This window comes from Lepisosteus platostomus, chromosome 8, assembly GCF_059453375.1.
Source record: "Lepisosteus platostomus isolate fLepPlt1 chromosome 8, fLepPlt1.hap1, whole genome shotgun sequence".
Classification (NCBI taxonomy): Eukaryota; Metazoa; Chordata; class Actinopteri; order Semionotiformes; family Lepisosteidae; genus Lepisosteus; species Lepisosteus platostomus.
In genome coordinates this window covers 50288959-50306777 of record NC_142618.1, presented here as the reverse complement: position 1 = coordinate 50306777, position 17819 = coordinate 50288959, and the positions used below count along the sequence as shown (strand labels likewise).

The window sequence follows — 17819 nt, the reverse complement described above, 5'->3', positions numbered from 1 at the left end:
TGTGGTCTCGATTTACAGATTTGAACAAAAGGACTTTCAAAGAATAAAGAATGTTTCAAAGAATGTTTGCTCTCGTAACCTTATATAAATACAATACATTTTAAAAGTATGGAATGAAACTGCAAATCAACGAAAAATACACAGAAAAACCGAAGACTTAAGGAAAACAATTCTGTGAGAATTACTCAATGAAAAAAAAAAGGGTCAAAGGTTTATTTTTCTAAAGAGGACAGCTTGCCATTGCATACAAACTGTCAAGGAGGGGGTTGGAAACAGCTTCAGCACAAAAGACATTTAAACAGAGAAGCGTAACCACAACAAAGTGAAAGTCACATTTCTTCCTAGTTCACAGACACAGATTTTTGCCTTATATAGTCACTAGCCAGATGTAGTTTGCTAAGGGTCATGAAACAATAATGAGCTGAAAAAATATTCTAAACATAAGAACCAGTCTGCAAACAAGGGCAATCCATTTGACGCAACCAGTTCATTTCAGCAACTTGTTACAGCAACTAATAGATCCCAGCATCTCAAACGGCCACTTCTTGAAAGAAGCAGTAGCACTGATTTTGACAACATGGATGTTTTGTTTTTTATTGCAGACTCTCACCACCACCTTTTGTGTTAAAAAAATGTAGAATACATAATTAGACATTTTGAACTGGTATTGTGAGGGAAGGATACAAAAATACAGGAGCAGCACAATCCTGGAACTTATTATATACAAATTGAACCATTTTGTCTACAAAAGGACTGTAGAGGATAGTGTTGATAATTCTAACTTTCTATTATATACAGTAGCATCTTAAAATGTAATAAACTCAAAGCACTCGTGGGAATAAAACATATGTCCATTAACCTTATAGGTTTGCAATACCCTTTAAAATATTAATCATGCAAAAAAATTAGTTAGAATTTATGAGCAAAATATTTTTGATGGGTTATGATAAAAATGTGAAAATAACGCTTATGAAATATTTGTGCATTTCAGAATGAAATTCACACAGCTTAGTGCTGCAAATGTCCCAGTCTGAACAAATGTGTTCTTGTCCTTTCTTACTAGTTTAATTTCTTGACCAGCAGTAAACTCTTGATTAGTTTAGAAGTGGGGTCATAAACTGAAACTTCCCAAACAGGTCCATGTGTAGGAAGTCTAAAATGAAACTTACCAAAGCTATGCTTTCAGCATACAGTTATTTCTACACATACTGTACGTCACAGTATGTACATAAGCATACTGTATGTATGTACTGTAGTATTACAAAAAACAAGAATTAATATTTACTGCATTATAACAGACTACATTAAAAGCATGGAGTTGCATTTCAAATAATCCTAATAACATGGTTGTGTGTTAAATTGAGAGATTATTTAACAAGTGACCATTTCATGAAACACTCCTCAAAACTACATTCTCCTACAGCCTGCAACTCTAGAAGAAAAAGTGTTTTTGTCAAGTTATTTTGTCTCTTGGAGCCTCCTACTTCTATGTTTATAGCACTCCCTCGATTTTATTTTTAAAAAGCATAGTTTACATTATGAAGGTTTAAAAAATGATGGAACAAATAGCCTAATTTAACAGCCATTTAAGGCATTGGAATTTCCACTGGCAAAACATCTAAGGCGTTGAACAAACAAACCATTATTTAGTTGGTATTGATATTTTGGGAGTATCTAGTGATAGAAAGATTCCCAGTTTACCGTTTTCAGGAACAAATCTTTTGCATTTGGGTCTATATACAATCACAAAAGTCTATTGTATGAAGCTGGGTGAAAGGTGAGGAATCCTGAGCACCACACCTGAGCAAAAGACTGTAATCATCTGTGAAAACAAGTACTAGAAGAAACTACAACTATCACCCTTACTCGCCTTAATTAGCAATAAATGAATTACAGTATTTCACTTTACCGTGTGACCTCCACACATTTTATTGCTTTTCTTTTGTATGTATATTTTGTATTTGTTGTTTAGCTAGTTTTTTATAGTTCACTGTATGAATGATGCTTTTGGGATATTAATTGATCTCCTAAAACAGAAACTTTATTTGTACAGTATGTGTGGTCTGCAAAGGGTTAGCAATATTTCGGTTCTGGTAGAAGTGTTGTATATCATGCTCTTGATTTGCATGGCTTGAATAATGTTATTTCAAAGCATTTGGAAAGCTATGCTCTATTCTTTACAGAAATACATTAGAATATAATAATGCTTGATTCACTAAAGATATGGTACCAATCTGGAAAAAATATAAATCAATGACCCACTGCTATGGTCAAATAAACCATTTTGTTATGCTGTGTTCTGGCCAATACTGAACAAAACAGGGTTTGCTCGCTTGCACAATGGTACACTTCTTGAACGCACCATGTGACTAAAAGCCTCACACTACCATTCAAACCTTATCAAAAACCCTGTTTTCTAATGTCAAAACCTTTAGATTTGATAAAGTTATTGTGAATTTGGCATTGCATTTCTAAAGCTTATTAATGGTGAAGGCGATATTGATAGGAAATGTAAATACTGGCAGCCCTAACTGAACTCAGTTAACTCACAGCACAGCAGTATAAAATAACTTCAGGAAATAAGGAAAACAATTTACTTACAGGCTTCTTTAGAAAGAAGATGGAAAGAGCTCCAATCAAAGGCATGTCTCCAAGCAGGGGGTCCATGACAACTCTCATTACCCCATGAAGCTAGAAGTATTAAAATAAAAATAAGATGAAACATTTACAATTTAACACAAGTTTTACACTGGTATTTTCTGTGCCAAGTACTAATAGCATTTGTGTAGTGTATGGGTTTTGCTCTATAAAGTTATCATTTGAGATTTTTTTTCTAAATGTATTAATTTTTGTAAAGTAAAAAAACCTTCACAATTCATATACTGTACAAGGCCTCATTTCCTTCTTGGTTTTAACAAAAAAGTAATGTCACCTGCCATCTTCTCTTTAGCTTCTGAAACCTGACAAGATTCTGTGTCACCCAGAGATACACAGAAAACAAAACTTCTTTATTATATGTGGGCATATATAAATGAATAATGTTTGAATACTTCTACATTTCCTAGGCCTGCTTTGGCCACTAATTAACATTTTTATTTGTGCTGGTCAACAGCGAATGACTGATTCATACTACAATAATAGCCATTCAATCCCTTACTGTTCTTCATTTTAAAAAATGATAAGTGACTCTACGGAGGTCTTCTATTGCCAATAGCTGAATTTTGGAGCGTACTAAACATTACTATTTTTTTTCTAAAACATACGTCTATTGTTCTGAAACTGAATTTTATTGCTGTTACTGAATTTAGGGGAACAGGTCAAACTCATTAAAGAGCAATCTGTACTATAAAAGCAACAATTCAATTATTTGGGGACAGCAGCTGATTCTACTATCCTAACAATGTCCTTGAGCAAGTAATTCCTAGTTCACTAATTCAAAATAAATGAAATGTTCCAGTGAGGGAGAAAAGCAAGGAATTAGAAAAGTGAGTCATTTCAAGGGCGTAATAATTGGTGCCTATTTGCCATTCCAATCTGATGTGCCATTGCTTCCATGCCGTTCCATTCCAGCAGCCATATCACCCTGCAACTCACAACTGGCAACCCACTGAAGCTCAGCAGGTGTGAGCCTGGCCAGTACCTGGATGGGAGACCTCCTGGGAAAAACTAAGGTTGCTGCTGGAAGAGGTGTTAGTGGGGCCAGCAGGGGGCGCTCACCCTGCAGTCCATGTGGGTCCTAATGCCCAAGTATAGTGACAGGGACACATACTGTAAACAGGTGCCGTCCTTCGGATGAGAAGTAAAACCAAGGTCCTGACTCTCTGTGGTCATTAAAAATCCCAGGGCGTTTCTCGTAAAGAGTAGGGGTGTAACCCCGGCGTCGTGGGCAAATTTTCATTTGGCCCTTACCAATCATGGCCTCCTAATAATCCCCATCTATGAATTGGCTTCATTACTCTGCTCTCCTCCCCACTGATAGCTGATGTGTGGTGAGCGTTCTGGCGCACTATGGCTGTCGTCGCATCATCCAGGTGGATGCTGCACATTGGTGGTGGTGGAGGGGAGTCCCCATTACCTGTAAAGCGCTTTGAGTGGAGTGTCCAGAAAAGCACTTTATAAAGTGTAAGCAATTATTATTATTATTATTATTATTATTATTATTATTATTATTATTTCATTTGCACAGAAAATATCTGCCATTCTCTACTTTACTGCCCCTATTTCTTCCCTTGAACTGTATTATAAGAAACACATAGAACAGTGCTCGTCTTTATTATTACCATCTGTATGCAACAAATGCAAAGGTTATTTTCCACGGTCATTTCCCCATACAGAAATAATACAGCATGCTCAAGTCCATGTTGGATTGCAAGGCTACATGAACAGAGCAAAGAGAAATGTCAAACTAGTTTTCTTAGAGCAAAAATACTGCTAAAAATGTGTCTGAATATATTGTTGTTACTTGTGTGACATAATGCTGATGGGTACATGGATTTTGGTTTCAACAAAGAAATTACATATAAATGATCAGAAACAAAATGAGAAAAGTCACATTCTTCGACGTACAGTATAGACCATAAAGTGCTCAGGTATGGATTAAAATGAATTTGCAGAACTAAAAGAGGAAGCCAATCTATGTGGCCTGTTATTCTTACAGAAAGCGAGTGAAACCGAAGACAGGATGCATTATAAATAACACACCACAGATCTGTGTGTGGCATCTGTTACCAATATTTGATTCAATACAGGTATCTTTATTAAAGATACACAGGTATCAGGCAGAGTATGTTGCCACAAACACTCATTTCAGAGAGGACCTTTCAAAGGTATGTTTGAAAACCTTTAAAAACAACCTTTAGCAATTTCTGATAAATGAACTAATCTCCGTGCACATTAACCAATTTAATCTGTTCTAGCTAGAATGCACAGTCAGGATCTACAAAACACATTCTTGACAGGTGTTTACTGATTGATCTCCAAGTGTAATTAAGCAGTAATTGAAGGTGGCCTCCAGTTGGTCTTTAGAACAATGCAAGTCATGAAGAACCAGGAATGACGCTAGTTTAGCAGCATTATCTGACTGGAGTTTATGATGTCAGCAAGTCTGGAGAGCAGCATTATAGAGATCAATTTCTAAATAAGCTGAATTGTCAGAAGTGTTCCGTGGGAATGCTGGAATTTCTAAACATCAATAAACGTTAAATAGAATCAACAAAAAATGTAGCGCAATCACTTTGTTAAATGTACTAGCTCCAGACGGAGAAAGAGACAATAACACATTGGAAAAAAATCTAATAAAAAACATGAAATGAAAACGCATTTGCTTTTAGTTCTCAGTGCTAGAGTAAAACACTGTATATATGTTGCACTGAAGGTAAGGCCTCACTGATTGAATCACTGTCAAATGGCCAGAATATCAAATCTCTTTCTATTTTGGTGCTCAAGCTAATAGTAACAGTTATTTATCCATCAGGATGGTAGATACATCCTGATGTCAAAACATGATCATAGCGCACATACTATAGTTAAGAAAACTAAGGACTTTCAGGCATTGAAACAAATGACCATAATATGAAGGCAGAAATAATACATGTTCTGACCATGAAACTGGATGAGATGTACATAGCTGTACTTAACAAAACTGCTGTTTGCAGCAGGAATTCAGTGACCAGTATTGATCTTGCAGTGTAAAGGCGTTTTACAGTTTGATGATGATGGTGAACAAAGCCTCAAATCAATAAAAATACAAAGCCTTCTATCTTAGCTTGGTTAAGCTGTGCACTTTATTCCACAGGTACTGAGAGACTAACTCATGGGCTTTTTCTCAGTAAGAAACACACTCAACATGTCAACATTTTTATACAAAAACATACTTATATAAAAAAAAGAACACATACACAAAACTCCTCAAATACTATTAAGGCCTTGATTTATTTTTTGCTCACTCTTTAAAAACCCTTTTTACCCTGTACACTTTCCTTGTTTTCATTTTAATAGCACTGGATAAAACTCAGATTTTAAACACTCGAAGAACTCTTATCCTCTTTAAACTGCACTGGCTGCCTGTGAAATTTAGAGTGGACTGTTTATTTCCAAAGGCACTGAACAGTCTAGCTAAGGAGTTCCTGCATGAGTACTGTCTGGATGTTTATCCCACAGTACATCTGCTGATTGTGGCCTTCTTACTCTACTCAACTAGAGGTCTACAGAGTCTTGTCACGTAGAGCACCATGGCTCTGGAATTCTTTTAAAATCCTTTGGAGACTCTACAACTGCCAACAGTTGGAAAACTTGCTTAAAGACCTACCATTTCATTTAATACCTGTGGAAAACCTCAATACAAAATTTCATTTTTCTTGTGATTTTTGCATCCCACCCCCACATTTTGCTTCGACTCCATATTATGTGCTATTGTGTTGCACCTTAGAGTTATTTCACACTTAAAAAATAATAATAATAATACCTGTATGCTTTTGATGCCAGCTCTGCAATAGTATCTTTTGATATCGACGTCAATTTCAGTGTTTCCCACAAAGCTGAAAAATGAAAACAAAATGATGGATAAAGCTAAAAACACAGTAGAAAGTGGGAGCATATAAAGATTTGTGGAATTCAGTGTCTAAAAACATGGTAAATCCTGTTAATATGCAGTATTGTGTTTTGTCTGACATGGAGTTGGCATTTTACCAAGAAGGAGTCCATAAAATCAAACATTTACAAAAATTTCCTTATACTGTGAACAACCTTTCTATATTCAACTCTATCAAACTACTGAAAGAAAGTAGAGTTATTTTAAAGGACAACAAACACTTGGGAGAACTCTAATGTGCTCTGCTCTGAATCATGTACTGTACAGTAGGTTGTTACAGATGTTTGAATTTCTACTTGCTGCACATATTCTGCTGCAAAGCTCAGACTGAAAGCAATATTCAAGTTCACGTGATGCGATGACTTATGTGTCGTTAAATATTGAATCTTTCTGATCTTGACTTCATGTCTTTACGCATTTGTATTTATAAATTCATAACAATCTCACTTTTGGTATTAAATTTAGAGTGATCACGAAATGTTCTCTGAAACACCCAGCCCTCATTTGTGCAAGTGCTATAGTACAGCAGCAGCAAGAAGGAACACATGACAGAAAGCAAATTAAACATGGTTATTCCAGCCTACTACAAACACATAAAATGTATTATAGCTATTGAGGTTTCTCACTAACTCCGATGAGGTTCTGCAGTCTAATAAGCTCCAATCCCAAACTACAATTTCCGAATTGTAAAGCTATTAAGATGACCCCTTACAACTCAAATAAGCACAATTCAAAGTTACTTTGGTCATTATTGATGTGGTTATTCCACCAGCTTGGCATTATTCTTGTGAGATGCGTGGTGCTGCTGGACACTGTATGACAGTCTCTGGAGTGCAACAGTACTTTTGCAGCATATTCAAGTGTTCTCATTAGCCAAAGAGAACCTCACTTGTCAAATAATTCCATTATTACGGGCAGGCTTAAGAGCGATCCTCAGTGTTACAGACAACCTGCAGATTTTTGTGAAGACATGCAATTGTAGAGTAGCGTAGTTCTCAACAGCAAAATGATGCAGTGCCTGTCAAGATGGTAGAGATCTAATAACTAAGGAATCAAGGACTGTGTGTGTGCACAACCCTCCATGCTGTCATCAGTGTGTGTAGGAGTATGTTCTTTTATGCATACTTCTTCATAGTTTCTTGTATTTAATTGTAAATGAACCAACTTCATAGGTTAAATTTGTCAGATTAACAGTATACTGAGATAGTAAATAAGATTTTCACGTCTTCCTTAATTTTGTTTGTATCAGAATTATGTGAATTATAATCCTACTTTATGCAGAAGTAGAACACTTCCTAAGTAACCAGAAAAACTGCTTACTAAACTATTGAAGAACTCTGAGCTGTCTTTTACCTTATCTCAAGGTCCATGATTATCTGACGCTTGTCCACATTCTCAGTGTAAACTTTAACACCATTTATCCTCAGGGGCTAAAAGAATAAAAAACAGCACAAATTCAGGTACAATTTCTATTAGCTTGTAAACAACATCCTGTGTGGTACAATTCTGCCCTACACACATTATAGGACACAGAACAAAATGTTCTGCTCTAGGGGAGAGTTAGGACTAAGGATAGTGCTTTTCATTTAAAACCTGAATAGGATTAAGAATGTTTTTCAAAGGAAGAATTACTTATATTAAACTACGGCAAAAAAAAAAACTGGCTCTATATATATATATGCTGTGTGTAGCCAGATAAACATATATACTAAGCAGCAAAAGAAACATTTATAACTATGTTTATAAACTCAGAAATGATTAGGGAAATGACAATTATTTGTAGAAAACATTTTAATGAACAGACAGTTAAATTCATTATACCGATTAATATTTTGTCATTAATAGGTTGTTTACTGTGAAAGTCATAGCCTGGTCCCAGGTGGTTGCAATCTGCTGGAAGCAATTCAAACTGTACAAGTGTGCAACATGCTCTGCACTAGGTTGCAGGTGCTGTCCTGTGGGATTCTGTCCCATTCCTCCGGTACAATCTGAACAAGCTTGTGCTTGTTCACTGGTCTATGAACCCCAGTCCATGCCACCCCTACTCATCCTACATAACTGTCACATGCTCATCATTAACAAAAGCCACTGCTATATGTGTTGCACGAGGATATGCTGGGACCTGCTTGAATGCTGCTGTGTCTGGATGAGCCCACAGGATGAGGTTCCATGATGTGATTAACACATTGTCATGAAGTTGGGTTGCCACTAGACACTCCTATCCAAACCATCACACTTGGACCATCATGGTCTCGCAGATCATAGCCTAGCATTGAAAGATTATGTTTGGCCGCAATATCAAGCCAGGTTAGAAACTGCTGACAGTGATCACCCTAGACAGCAAGTGACTGTGTGCCGACTTATTCCAGCCTCCAACATAACGAGGGAACAAAGGTGTTATCCTCTACAAAAGAATGATATACTAGTTCCTTTTTTCTTTCTCGATTTTAATCAGGTCTGACATTCGAAAGGTTAAATCACCTTATCACTTTGGCCCAATCCCCTCTCTTGCGAGGTATTTTTGTGCTAATGTCATGAATGATCAAGCAGGACAGCCCAAAACATTTATTGATCATCCAAAACCTGTACAGTTTATTTTTCTAACATCATAACACATGCAGTCAAGCAGTCAGTTCTTCTGAAGTTTGGCATATTAAAAATTCAAAACATACATGTACAGGTTACCATTGAAGGCTGCCGGTTTTGTCTTCTGAGACACTTCCAAGGAGAAACACTGAGACTTTGGCTATATAAACCCATACCAGGGAAATAACCTCCCTACCTAAACCTACACACCTCTACTTAGTAACAAATGTCTAGGGTCTAGTTTTTGAACAAGGTAAAAACGTTATCAAAGAAATGAGTTCGAAAGAAGTATGGAGGGTCATTGCAATCTGCATACATATTAGGAACAAGTAATAGGTTCATTCCATGCTGAAAAAAAGAAGAAAGAAAACACAACGTTTCGGCCATGGAGCCTTCTTCAGGTGTGAGCTCCAGAAGGCTCCACGGCCAAAACGTTGTGTTTTCTTTCTTCTTTTTTTCAGCATGGAATAAACCTATTACTTGTTCCTGTGTAGCCTACACATGCTGACGCAGCTACCCACCTGAACTACATACATATTATATGTATGTAGATTGCAACTAATGGAACTACATAAGGCCAACAGGAAAAAATGTTAATGGGGCTTCTGATCAATTCCTTATATGGGTGTAAACTGAAAGGGTGAAATGACGTATCGCTTATTTGCCCCACCTTGTCCCCCATGTCGATTTTGGTGAAGCAGAAGGTGCTGAGATGGGCGTTGGCCCCTTTGACTGCAGGCTCTATCGTCTCCCGGAACAGCTTGTCTACAAACTGACAGATGTAGGGCCACATCTGCTTCACCGTCTGAAACGGGAAATGAGAAGCAATTTAATTACAACCATTTATTGCTGGGTTACCAGCAAAAAAAAAAGGATTTTAACAGATCCTGTCATTCCAGGTCTCGAATTAATTGAAATTACCGGATGAGCACATCATGGTAAAAGCATCCTGCCTCGGAAATAAGGTTTAACTCTGAAAGTGACGCAATTCTCCAAAATATGTGGGATTGCGTGTGGAACATTCAGCACAAAATTGTCAGTAAAGTAATGAAGGAAAAGAAATGGGGTAGACCTCGTGATGCCTGATGGGTTTTTTTCTTCTCTCACATTCTGTAAAACTAAATTTAGCATGTTTGCATGCACTACAGAATGTTTATACTGTACCATCAACTGTAAAAATAAAACAAAACCAAAAAGGCTACAGAATGCATATTCCCTATTTCCCTTGGATAGTCTTACAGAGGTTAACCCTCTTGGGCTAAGACCTCTTAGCTGATTACTGAAATACCGAATTCCACAGTTTTAAAACATTCAAGGTCATTAGGTTATCGTGTGCAATGATAGCTCCTAGCACTGTTACGCCTACAACACAGTCTTAAAGGCACAGCGCGTACTGTATGTTTGTGATTTGAATCTGATGGGCAAAACAGCAGTATCTTTTTGAAGGAAAACTAGAACTGGCAAATAATCTGACAGGATAAAAAAAAGTGACCTAAATAGCCAAAACACCTATAAGCTCAGCAGAGAAAACAGATCAGTTTCCCACATAAAATAGTATCAAGGGACATCTGTGTGTCTGTATGGGCAACAGAGCTCTAGATTGTAGCCTATTTATATCCACAGCTTTAACAAGGTCAGAGAATGCACAGCACTGCTAAAATAATACACCAATACACAGTTCTTTTTTACCCCTGAAAATGCTGAAAGTTAAAGGACATTTAAATCTCTCTTACCTTGTTCAACCATTCTACTCTTTCTACATCTGGAAAGTGAACCTGGAATGGGGAAAGAAAAAAAAATTAGTTACTCAGCGTTTTAATATCTGAAAATATAATGATGCACAAAATCCCTGCAGTCATTCTTAATGGTTTTAATCATTTAAACCAAATTATAGAGAAACGTATGCATTTTGTATTTGAAAATAAATCTATGGTATGTCTCCCAACATGTTACTTTTTCCTTCCCAATCTGAGACGCCTGGTAGCATTTTAACATGTTCTTCGATTTGACACAGAATGACCCAGATCGTTTTCTGAACTACAGTCATTCGGCTGATGTGCGGGTTATTTCTTCCTTCGTTTTGTCACACAGTTGTTAGTGCAGTCTGAAACCAAGCTGGCCGACACATATGCACTGGAATAGATGTAAAGGTCCTGGCCCAGTGTTGCCAGACCCTCTGACTTCCAGGGTGTGACTGGTCACTCACAGACCCAGTTTCCTGGCTTCATCTAGTCTTCTGATTGCTGAAACACTACATGTTATTCTTAGGACCACTTCTTTCACCAACTGACTGTGTTTAATTGCGTCAATAAAAGTCATGTTTTTAATGGCTGTTTATACGGACTCCTAGTAATTTCACTTTTATAATCTCACCTCAACACAAATACCAAACACAGAGCACCTGATGATTTTAAGAAATCCCAAGTATCAGTGCTACTAAAATAATTAACTATTTTTAGCCACAATTTAATGAGTCTACAAAGAAATACAGATGTATCAGATGGAACAAGACTGCAGCTTTTGCATTTTCCTATCATTTCTTTTGGGAAAAAAAAACACTAGTTACTAGTTTTGTTTCTGTGGTGAATTTAAAAAACAAATAAAATAGCAATAAACGTATTTTAAAGTTACTTTGTATTTTAAAGTTAATATGAAGGCCAATAGTACTCTAGCAGTATTTTGCAATCTTACACTTATGTTTTTATCCTAAGTTTTTTTTTTCTTATATTTGAGTTTATGTCCAGTGGTGTGAATTCGGAAACAATTATTTTTTAAAAAGTGAAATGCCTATAGAGGAAGCAATGAATGAAACTTTTACTATGAATGGTGCACTTAAACAGCAACAATTGTACAAAATAATATGCATGTTATGTAATCTAGTATATAATATCTACTTATATAACATCATACTGCAAGATAGCAACTTCATATTTATCTGTGCCCGATATTTTATTTACTAGAAGCTTAAATCCTACACAAATACACACTGTAATCACTTTCTGGTTAATTCCTTCCTCTCAAATTCCAACATTCCAACATATTTCAGTTAAAACTACGCAGAAACAGAGAGACACATCTCATGCCAGAACTCTTTTCAACTACAATCAGCTAGTTGACAAGGGGCATAGCCTGCACCTTGATGATAAATTACCACTGGCAACATGAGCACTTAAGCAGTGCTGACTAGACATGACCTTTGCATTAAATAGCCAACAGACTGCTAACAATAACAGTAAAAATAAGAATAACTGCATTCATTCCTTATGTTAAAACCCAATGTTAAAACCGAAGCGAAAACCTAAGTACTCTGATGAAAGCAGTTCCATTTTTTAAACCTTCATTGCTTAAAATTAATTATATCTACAGTACTCCTAGCTTCTAAGTATTCGGCACCTGGAGTGCTTCCATAAGCAGTAGATTTCCTACAATATATGCTTGAAATGAAGCATGTAATTAGAAAAAAAATCAATACAAAAACGCTGCAATTATAATGATGCCATTATCACTGGTATTACACAATACCGAGCTCTCTCACACACTGTGACTGTGCGTGATACTCCGATATGATACTTTAGGTTCAACTATCCCATCACACTTGTGAACAAGGAGTTGGGTTAATTCTGTGGCACCCACACCCAAAACAAGACTAATTTTAAGTAGCTTGTGCTTACACTATCGACTTCAGAAGATCACAAAAACCTCTAATCAGACTGTATAGTTTAATGCAAAATATCCTGTACAATTACCCTTACTATATCTGCTAAAAAAACCTCTTTCACTGGAGAGTCTTATTGCATTAGATTGACACTGTATGGGATGTATTAGATTGTTCATCCTAGCAATACACTGCTATTTTTTACAAGCTACCATTACTAGATGTATCTTGCATTTGAATTCATGGCAAAAAGCCTTGGTGCCAGCCAACTAAATAAACACAAATGTTTCATATTCATTTTTGAAACCCCATTAATACACACTTTAAGATAGACACCAGAACACATGCTTTCAAAATGCTTATATTGCAACAGAATGAACAAACAAATCAAGGCTTAGTGCTCATCCCATGATCCATATATTGAGAAACTTAACTGCAAAAGTAAACTGCAGCTGGTCAATATCTTTCACGGTGAGACAGTCCTGCTGAAACAAGTATAGCTTTCCAACCCCAGAACAATGCTCTCATCTGTAGTTAGTCTCGTTTCTAAACAGCAATACAAACCTTTCAACAGCTAAACCGAGAACCAACTAATTCACCCCTTTCCAAGATTTTAAAAACTTCTTAAAACTTAGTGTATTTTGTAGTTACACAGTCAATATTTTTAGACGGGGCTTTCACAGAAAAAGTAATTTGAAAAGGATTAATTAACACAACAATTGTAGCAGTGCCCATCCTGAATAATACAAACTGGCGTTTCAGAGCAGCTCATTATTCCACCATAAGGGCTACTCGCTATTCGCGACTCTCTCCACACCTATTTTGCTGCACTAAATAATTGATTCTAACAGATGGTTTCTCGGTTGAGCCATGTTTTATTAATTAATCTTATCAGGTAGTTTTAAGTAACAATCAAAGGTCTAAACCTCTGGCAAAACTGCAACAAGGAAACGCCTGAAACAAGTGTTTTGGCTGAAAAACAAGAGACCCTGGAGAGCGAGTGTACAGTAAATTACTATACTGTAGCTGCATGAACAAGATGTCTTACTTCAACCTCCCACATGCAGTTAGTTGAGGACAAAAATGAAACAACCTCTGTATAATGCAAGATTTAATAACAACAAAAATGGATTTATAAAAAATAAGGCCTTTTTCATTAAATAATACAATCGTTTTATGCGTATTATTGATTTTTTTCAAAACATTCTGAAGCAAGAATTTGTACCTTTTTCATTTTTGCAATTTGTCATTTTTCTTGACAGATACACTGAGTCCACGATCTGTGCCATTTGAAAAACCTGGGGAATTCAGCTACAGCCTGCCAAATACTGAATTACCTTTGATAAATCTAATATGAACACAAACATCACTCTCATCAAGACTTACGGCTTAAGCACAGAAAGGTTTGTGTTGGGGTATTGTGGTATCATCAACAGTGTGTGCTGTTTCGGAAAGAATTTTCCCTTTCAATTCAAAGTAGGAAAAACAAAACTAATTGCAAGATCTGGATGGGGAGTAAGCCAGTCCGTGACTCACGTTTAAGCTATTTCCTGATCAAAATGGTCTGGAGGAGCCTCCATATTAAAATGTGTGCAACTCTGAGTTACTGCACATCGCACAGTGAACTATGATTCACCATTAGTGTTATTTTAGAAAGGAAACGACAATACTTTTTAAAGCCTAAGTTCTGTTTTATGATTTCTTTAACAAGGTGCACCATGTCTGTTTCAGTTTTGTATGCCACTTTTAGATGACTGATCAAAATGAGTAAAGATGAGAAATTCTTATGGTTCTAGATGAAGAAGGCAGTTTGATATATACAGTATATATTTGTTATTTGGACGTACAGCAATATTTTATTTCTACAATACAGTACAAAGCTAGTGATTAAATTATTTATCGAAGTCCTTGTTACCCTTATGTGAAGCATTCAACACTAATTTAATCCAAATCTATTTCCATTGATCAGAAATAAATACATTCTAAAAAAGAATAGCAATAGTAAAATATGAACAATGATAATAAGATCAGCAACTTGTCAACAAAGAATCTACACCACAGATCTTCAACCCTGGCCAGTCTAGCAGGTTCTAGAAACTTTTCCAGCAATTTGAAGAATTTAACTGTGATCGCTTAAGAATGCGATTTACTTCTGAATACCTTCCAGCTCTTTGAGACCTGCGTTCTCTTAACTGAAAAAATGTCGTCTTTAGTTGGCCAATAACCAACACATGTTCCCAATCTGCTGTCACTGCTGGCTGTAGTAGGACTCTGCCCCAACCAGTTTAGATTCCCTAGATCTAGACTCTAGTTTTCAGACAGAGAACAGTCTTAGTCAAGAGAGCAACAGGCATCCATGACTGAATGTTGTCTCTGAGCATTCTTTTCCTCTGATACATGCTCTTCCTTCAAACAACAAAGATGCAGGTGTCATATTTCTATAGCTCTCAATGGAGCAACGGGCCGAAAAGCTCTTTTTAGGCAGCCGATAAAGCAGGAGTCAGGTTCTCTTTCATTCATGTCGATATATCTACATTCACAATGTTAGGGAAGTCATGACTTTCGGCAGTTGTGACCTAGAACACTACTGTGTGACGGTGTGACTGTCAAATTAGCCCAGGGTCTTATTTTTAGGGAACAAGTCATACTTCACGCAGCAGGTTGTTCATACAGCTTTTAGAATCAAAATGTCAAATTATTCAGCTCATTAGAATTTCTGTTGCATTTTGTACGAATCATTTAATTAAAGATCAATGCATCTGTAAAGAAATAAGAGCCACCCCAATGGTTTTACAATGAGGCACTGGACCTTCAAGTAACAATGCTGTTGTTTTATTGTGAAACGATCAACAGTTCCAAACCTGCCCCTTTTCAAATTTTCTAGAAAAACAAACAGAATTTGCTGTCTATTTAGTTCCGAGATTGAAACCCGCACTCCTGATGCTTTCACAAATCTTGAGATAACAGTACATCTTTTGAAATTATTTTAAAACTTTAGAATCAAATCACGAGCACTGAAAATGCATCCTATGACGATTTCAACCTGACAGAATAAATGTCACAAAGGTAAACTAACGTCAATTTGTGAAAGCCAAAAAACACAAAGTCATTACATCAATAAATTGGAAAAAAAAAACCCTATCTATCCATAAGGCATTTACTTAGCAAAACTGTAAATTAACAAAGGTAAGCCTACATAGCTCAGTGAGTGAATTTATCAGCAAGAACAGTATTGAAGACTTAACACAAGCAACCTACAGTATAAACCAATATACTGTAGGCCTCAAGTCGATATATCTACTCAAATGTCCTCAATTAAGCTTCTGCCCCTCTGCACAGACTATAAATACACAGGGCTTTATCAATTAGCAGTCCTTGAAAAATCACATTGAGAACTATTTAAGCAAACTAAGTTTTCTGCTCTTGCTCATCTTTAGGGACTTGTAAAAATGGTTTATAAGAAAGTAGAACAGCAATTCTCTAGTGGTTTATATAAGAATAGAACTGCCCCCATTTTATGATAAAAAGAGTGAGTAACTTTTATTTCCCCTCAGTTTCTTATACATCATTGCATATACAGTACAATAACCCAGGATCTATTTAGACATAACCACAAAGAAAATTATCACACAAATACTGTCCTACAAAGTCTGTCCTATATGGTATATGGTATGTCCTATATGGCAGCCAGCAGCCATATCACCCTGCAACTCACAACTGGCAACCCACTGAAGCTAAGCAGGTGTGAGCCTGGTCAGTACCTGGATGGGAGACCTCCTGGGAAAAACTAAGGTTGCTGCTGGAAGAGGTGTTAGTGGGGCCAGCAGGGGGCGCTCACCCTGCAGTCCATGTGGGTCCTAATGCCCCAGTATAGTGACGGGGACACTATACTGTAAACAGGCGCCGTCCTTCGGATGAGACGTAAAACCGAGGTCCTGACTCTCTGTGGTCATTAAAAATCCCAGGGCGCTTCTCGAAAAGAGTAGGGGTGTAACCCCGGTGTCCTGGCCAAATTTCCAATTGGCCCTTACTAATCATGGCCTCCTAATAATCCCCCTCTATGAATTGGCTACATTACTCTGCTCTCCTCCCCACTGATAGCTGATGTGTGGTGAGCGTTCTGGCGCACTATGGCTGCCGTCGCATCATCCAGGTGGATGCTGCACATTGGTGGTGGTGGAGGGGAGTCCCCATTACCTGTAAAGCGCTTTGAGTGGAGTGTCCAGAAAAGCGCTATATAAGTGTAAGCAATTATTATTATTATTATTATTATTTACATAAGTACATACTGTAAGATACATGAGGTACTGTCTTTAACTGGAATTGTTTTGCCTTTGATCAACACAAAATATTCTGTAATGTCATAGTGAAAACATTAAAATGAATTATACATATAATATAACATATAAGAGAAAATAATTGATTTCATAAATACTTTCCTTGAATCAATATTTGGTAGAAGCATCTTTGCCAGTAATTAAAGCCAACAGTCTTATTGGATAAGTCTACCAGCTTTGCACAGCTGCACACTGCAGCAATCTTTGCTCATTCTTCGTTACACTGCTGTTCAAGCTATCTCAGGCTGGATGCGGACCATTGGGTGAACAGAAAATTTCAACTCCTGCCTCAGTTTTTCAATTGGATTGAGGGCCGAGCTTTGAGCAGACCACTCCAGAACACTGCCTTCTTTGTTTTTAGGCCACTCCAGGTGGCTTTGGCTCCATCTCTTTGGGTTATTGTCCTGCTGGAAGATGAACCTTCTCCCAAATCCCAGGTCTCTTGCAGGCTGCAGCTGGCCTTCCTCCAGGATTTATCTGTACTTTGCTGCCTTTTATCTTCACAAGTGTTCCAGACCCTGCACCCGCCAAGCTTCACAGTAGGGATGATGTTCTCAGGATGACGCGTTTTCAAAACTGGCTTTTGTTTGGTCACTCTCCCATAAAGCCCAGATTTGTGAAACACCCGGGCAATTGTCGTCATAGTCACGGT

General features: G+C 37.1%; 1 protein-coding gene across 4 annotated transcripts in view; it reads right to left on the bottom strand.

The window, feature by feature from the left end:
• The window catches only part of LOC148657484 (extended synaptotagmin-2-A-like), a 65984-nt gene that overhangs the window by 36677 nt on the left and 11488 nt on the right, over positions 1–17819 (bottom strand). For all 4 annotated transcript variants that reach the window (XM_088643830.1, XM_088643827.1, XM_088643828.1 and 1 more), the window contains exons 2-6: positions 10909–10950; positions 9846–9980; positions 7943–8019; positions 6464–6536; positions 2602–2691 (exon numbers count right to left, since the gene is read on the bottom strand). In XM_088643830.1, the coding sequence (XP_088499956.1) occupies positions 2602–2691; positions 6464–6536; positions 7943–8019; positions 9846–9980; positions 10909–10950 (417 nt within the window). The remainder of the gene's footprint in view (positions 1–2601; positions 2692–6463; positions 6537–7942; positions 8020–9845; positions 9981–10908; positions 10951–17819) is intronic.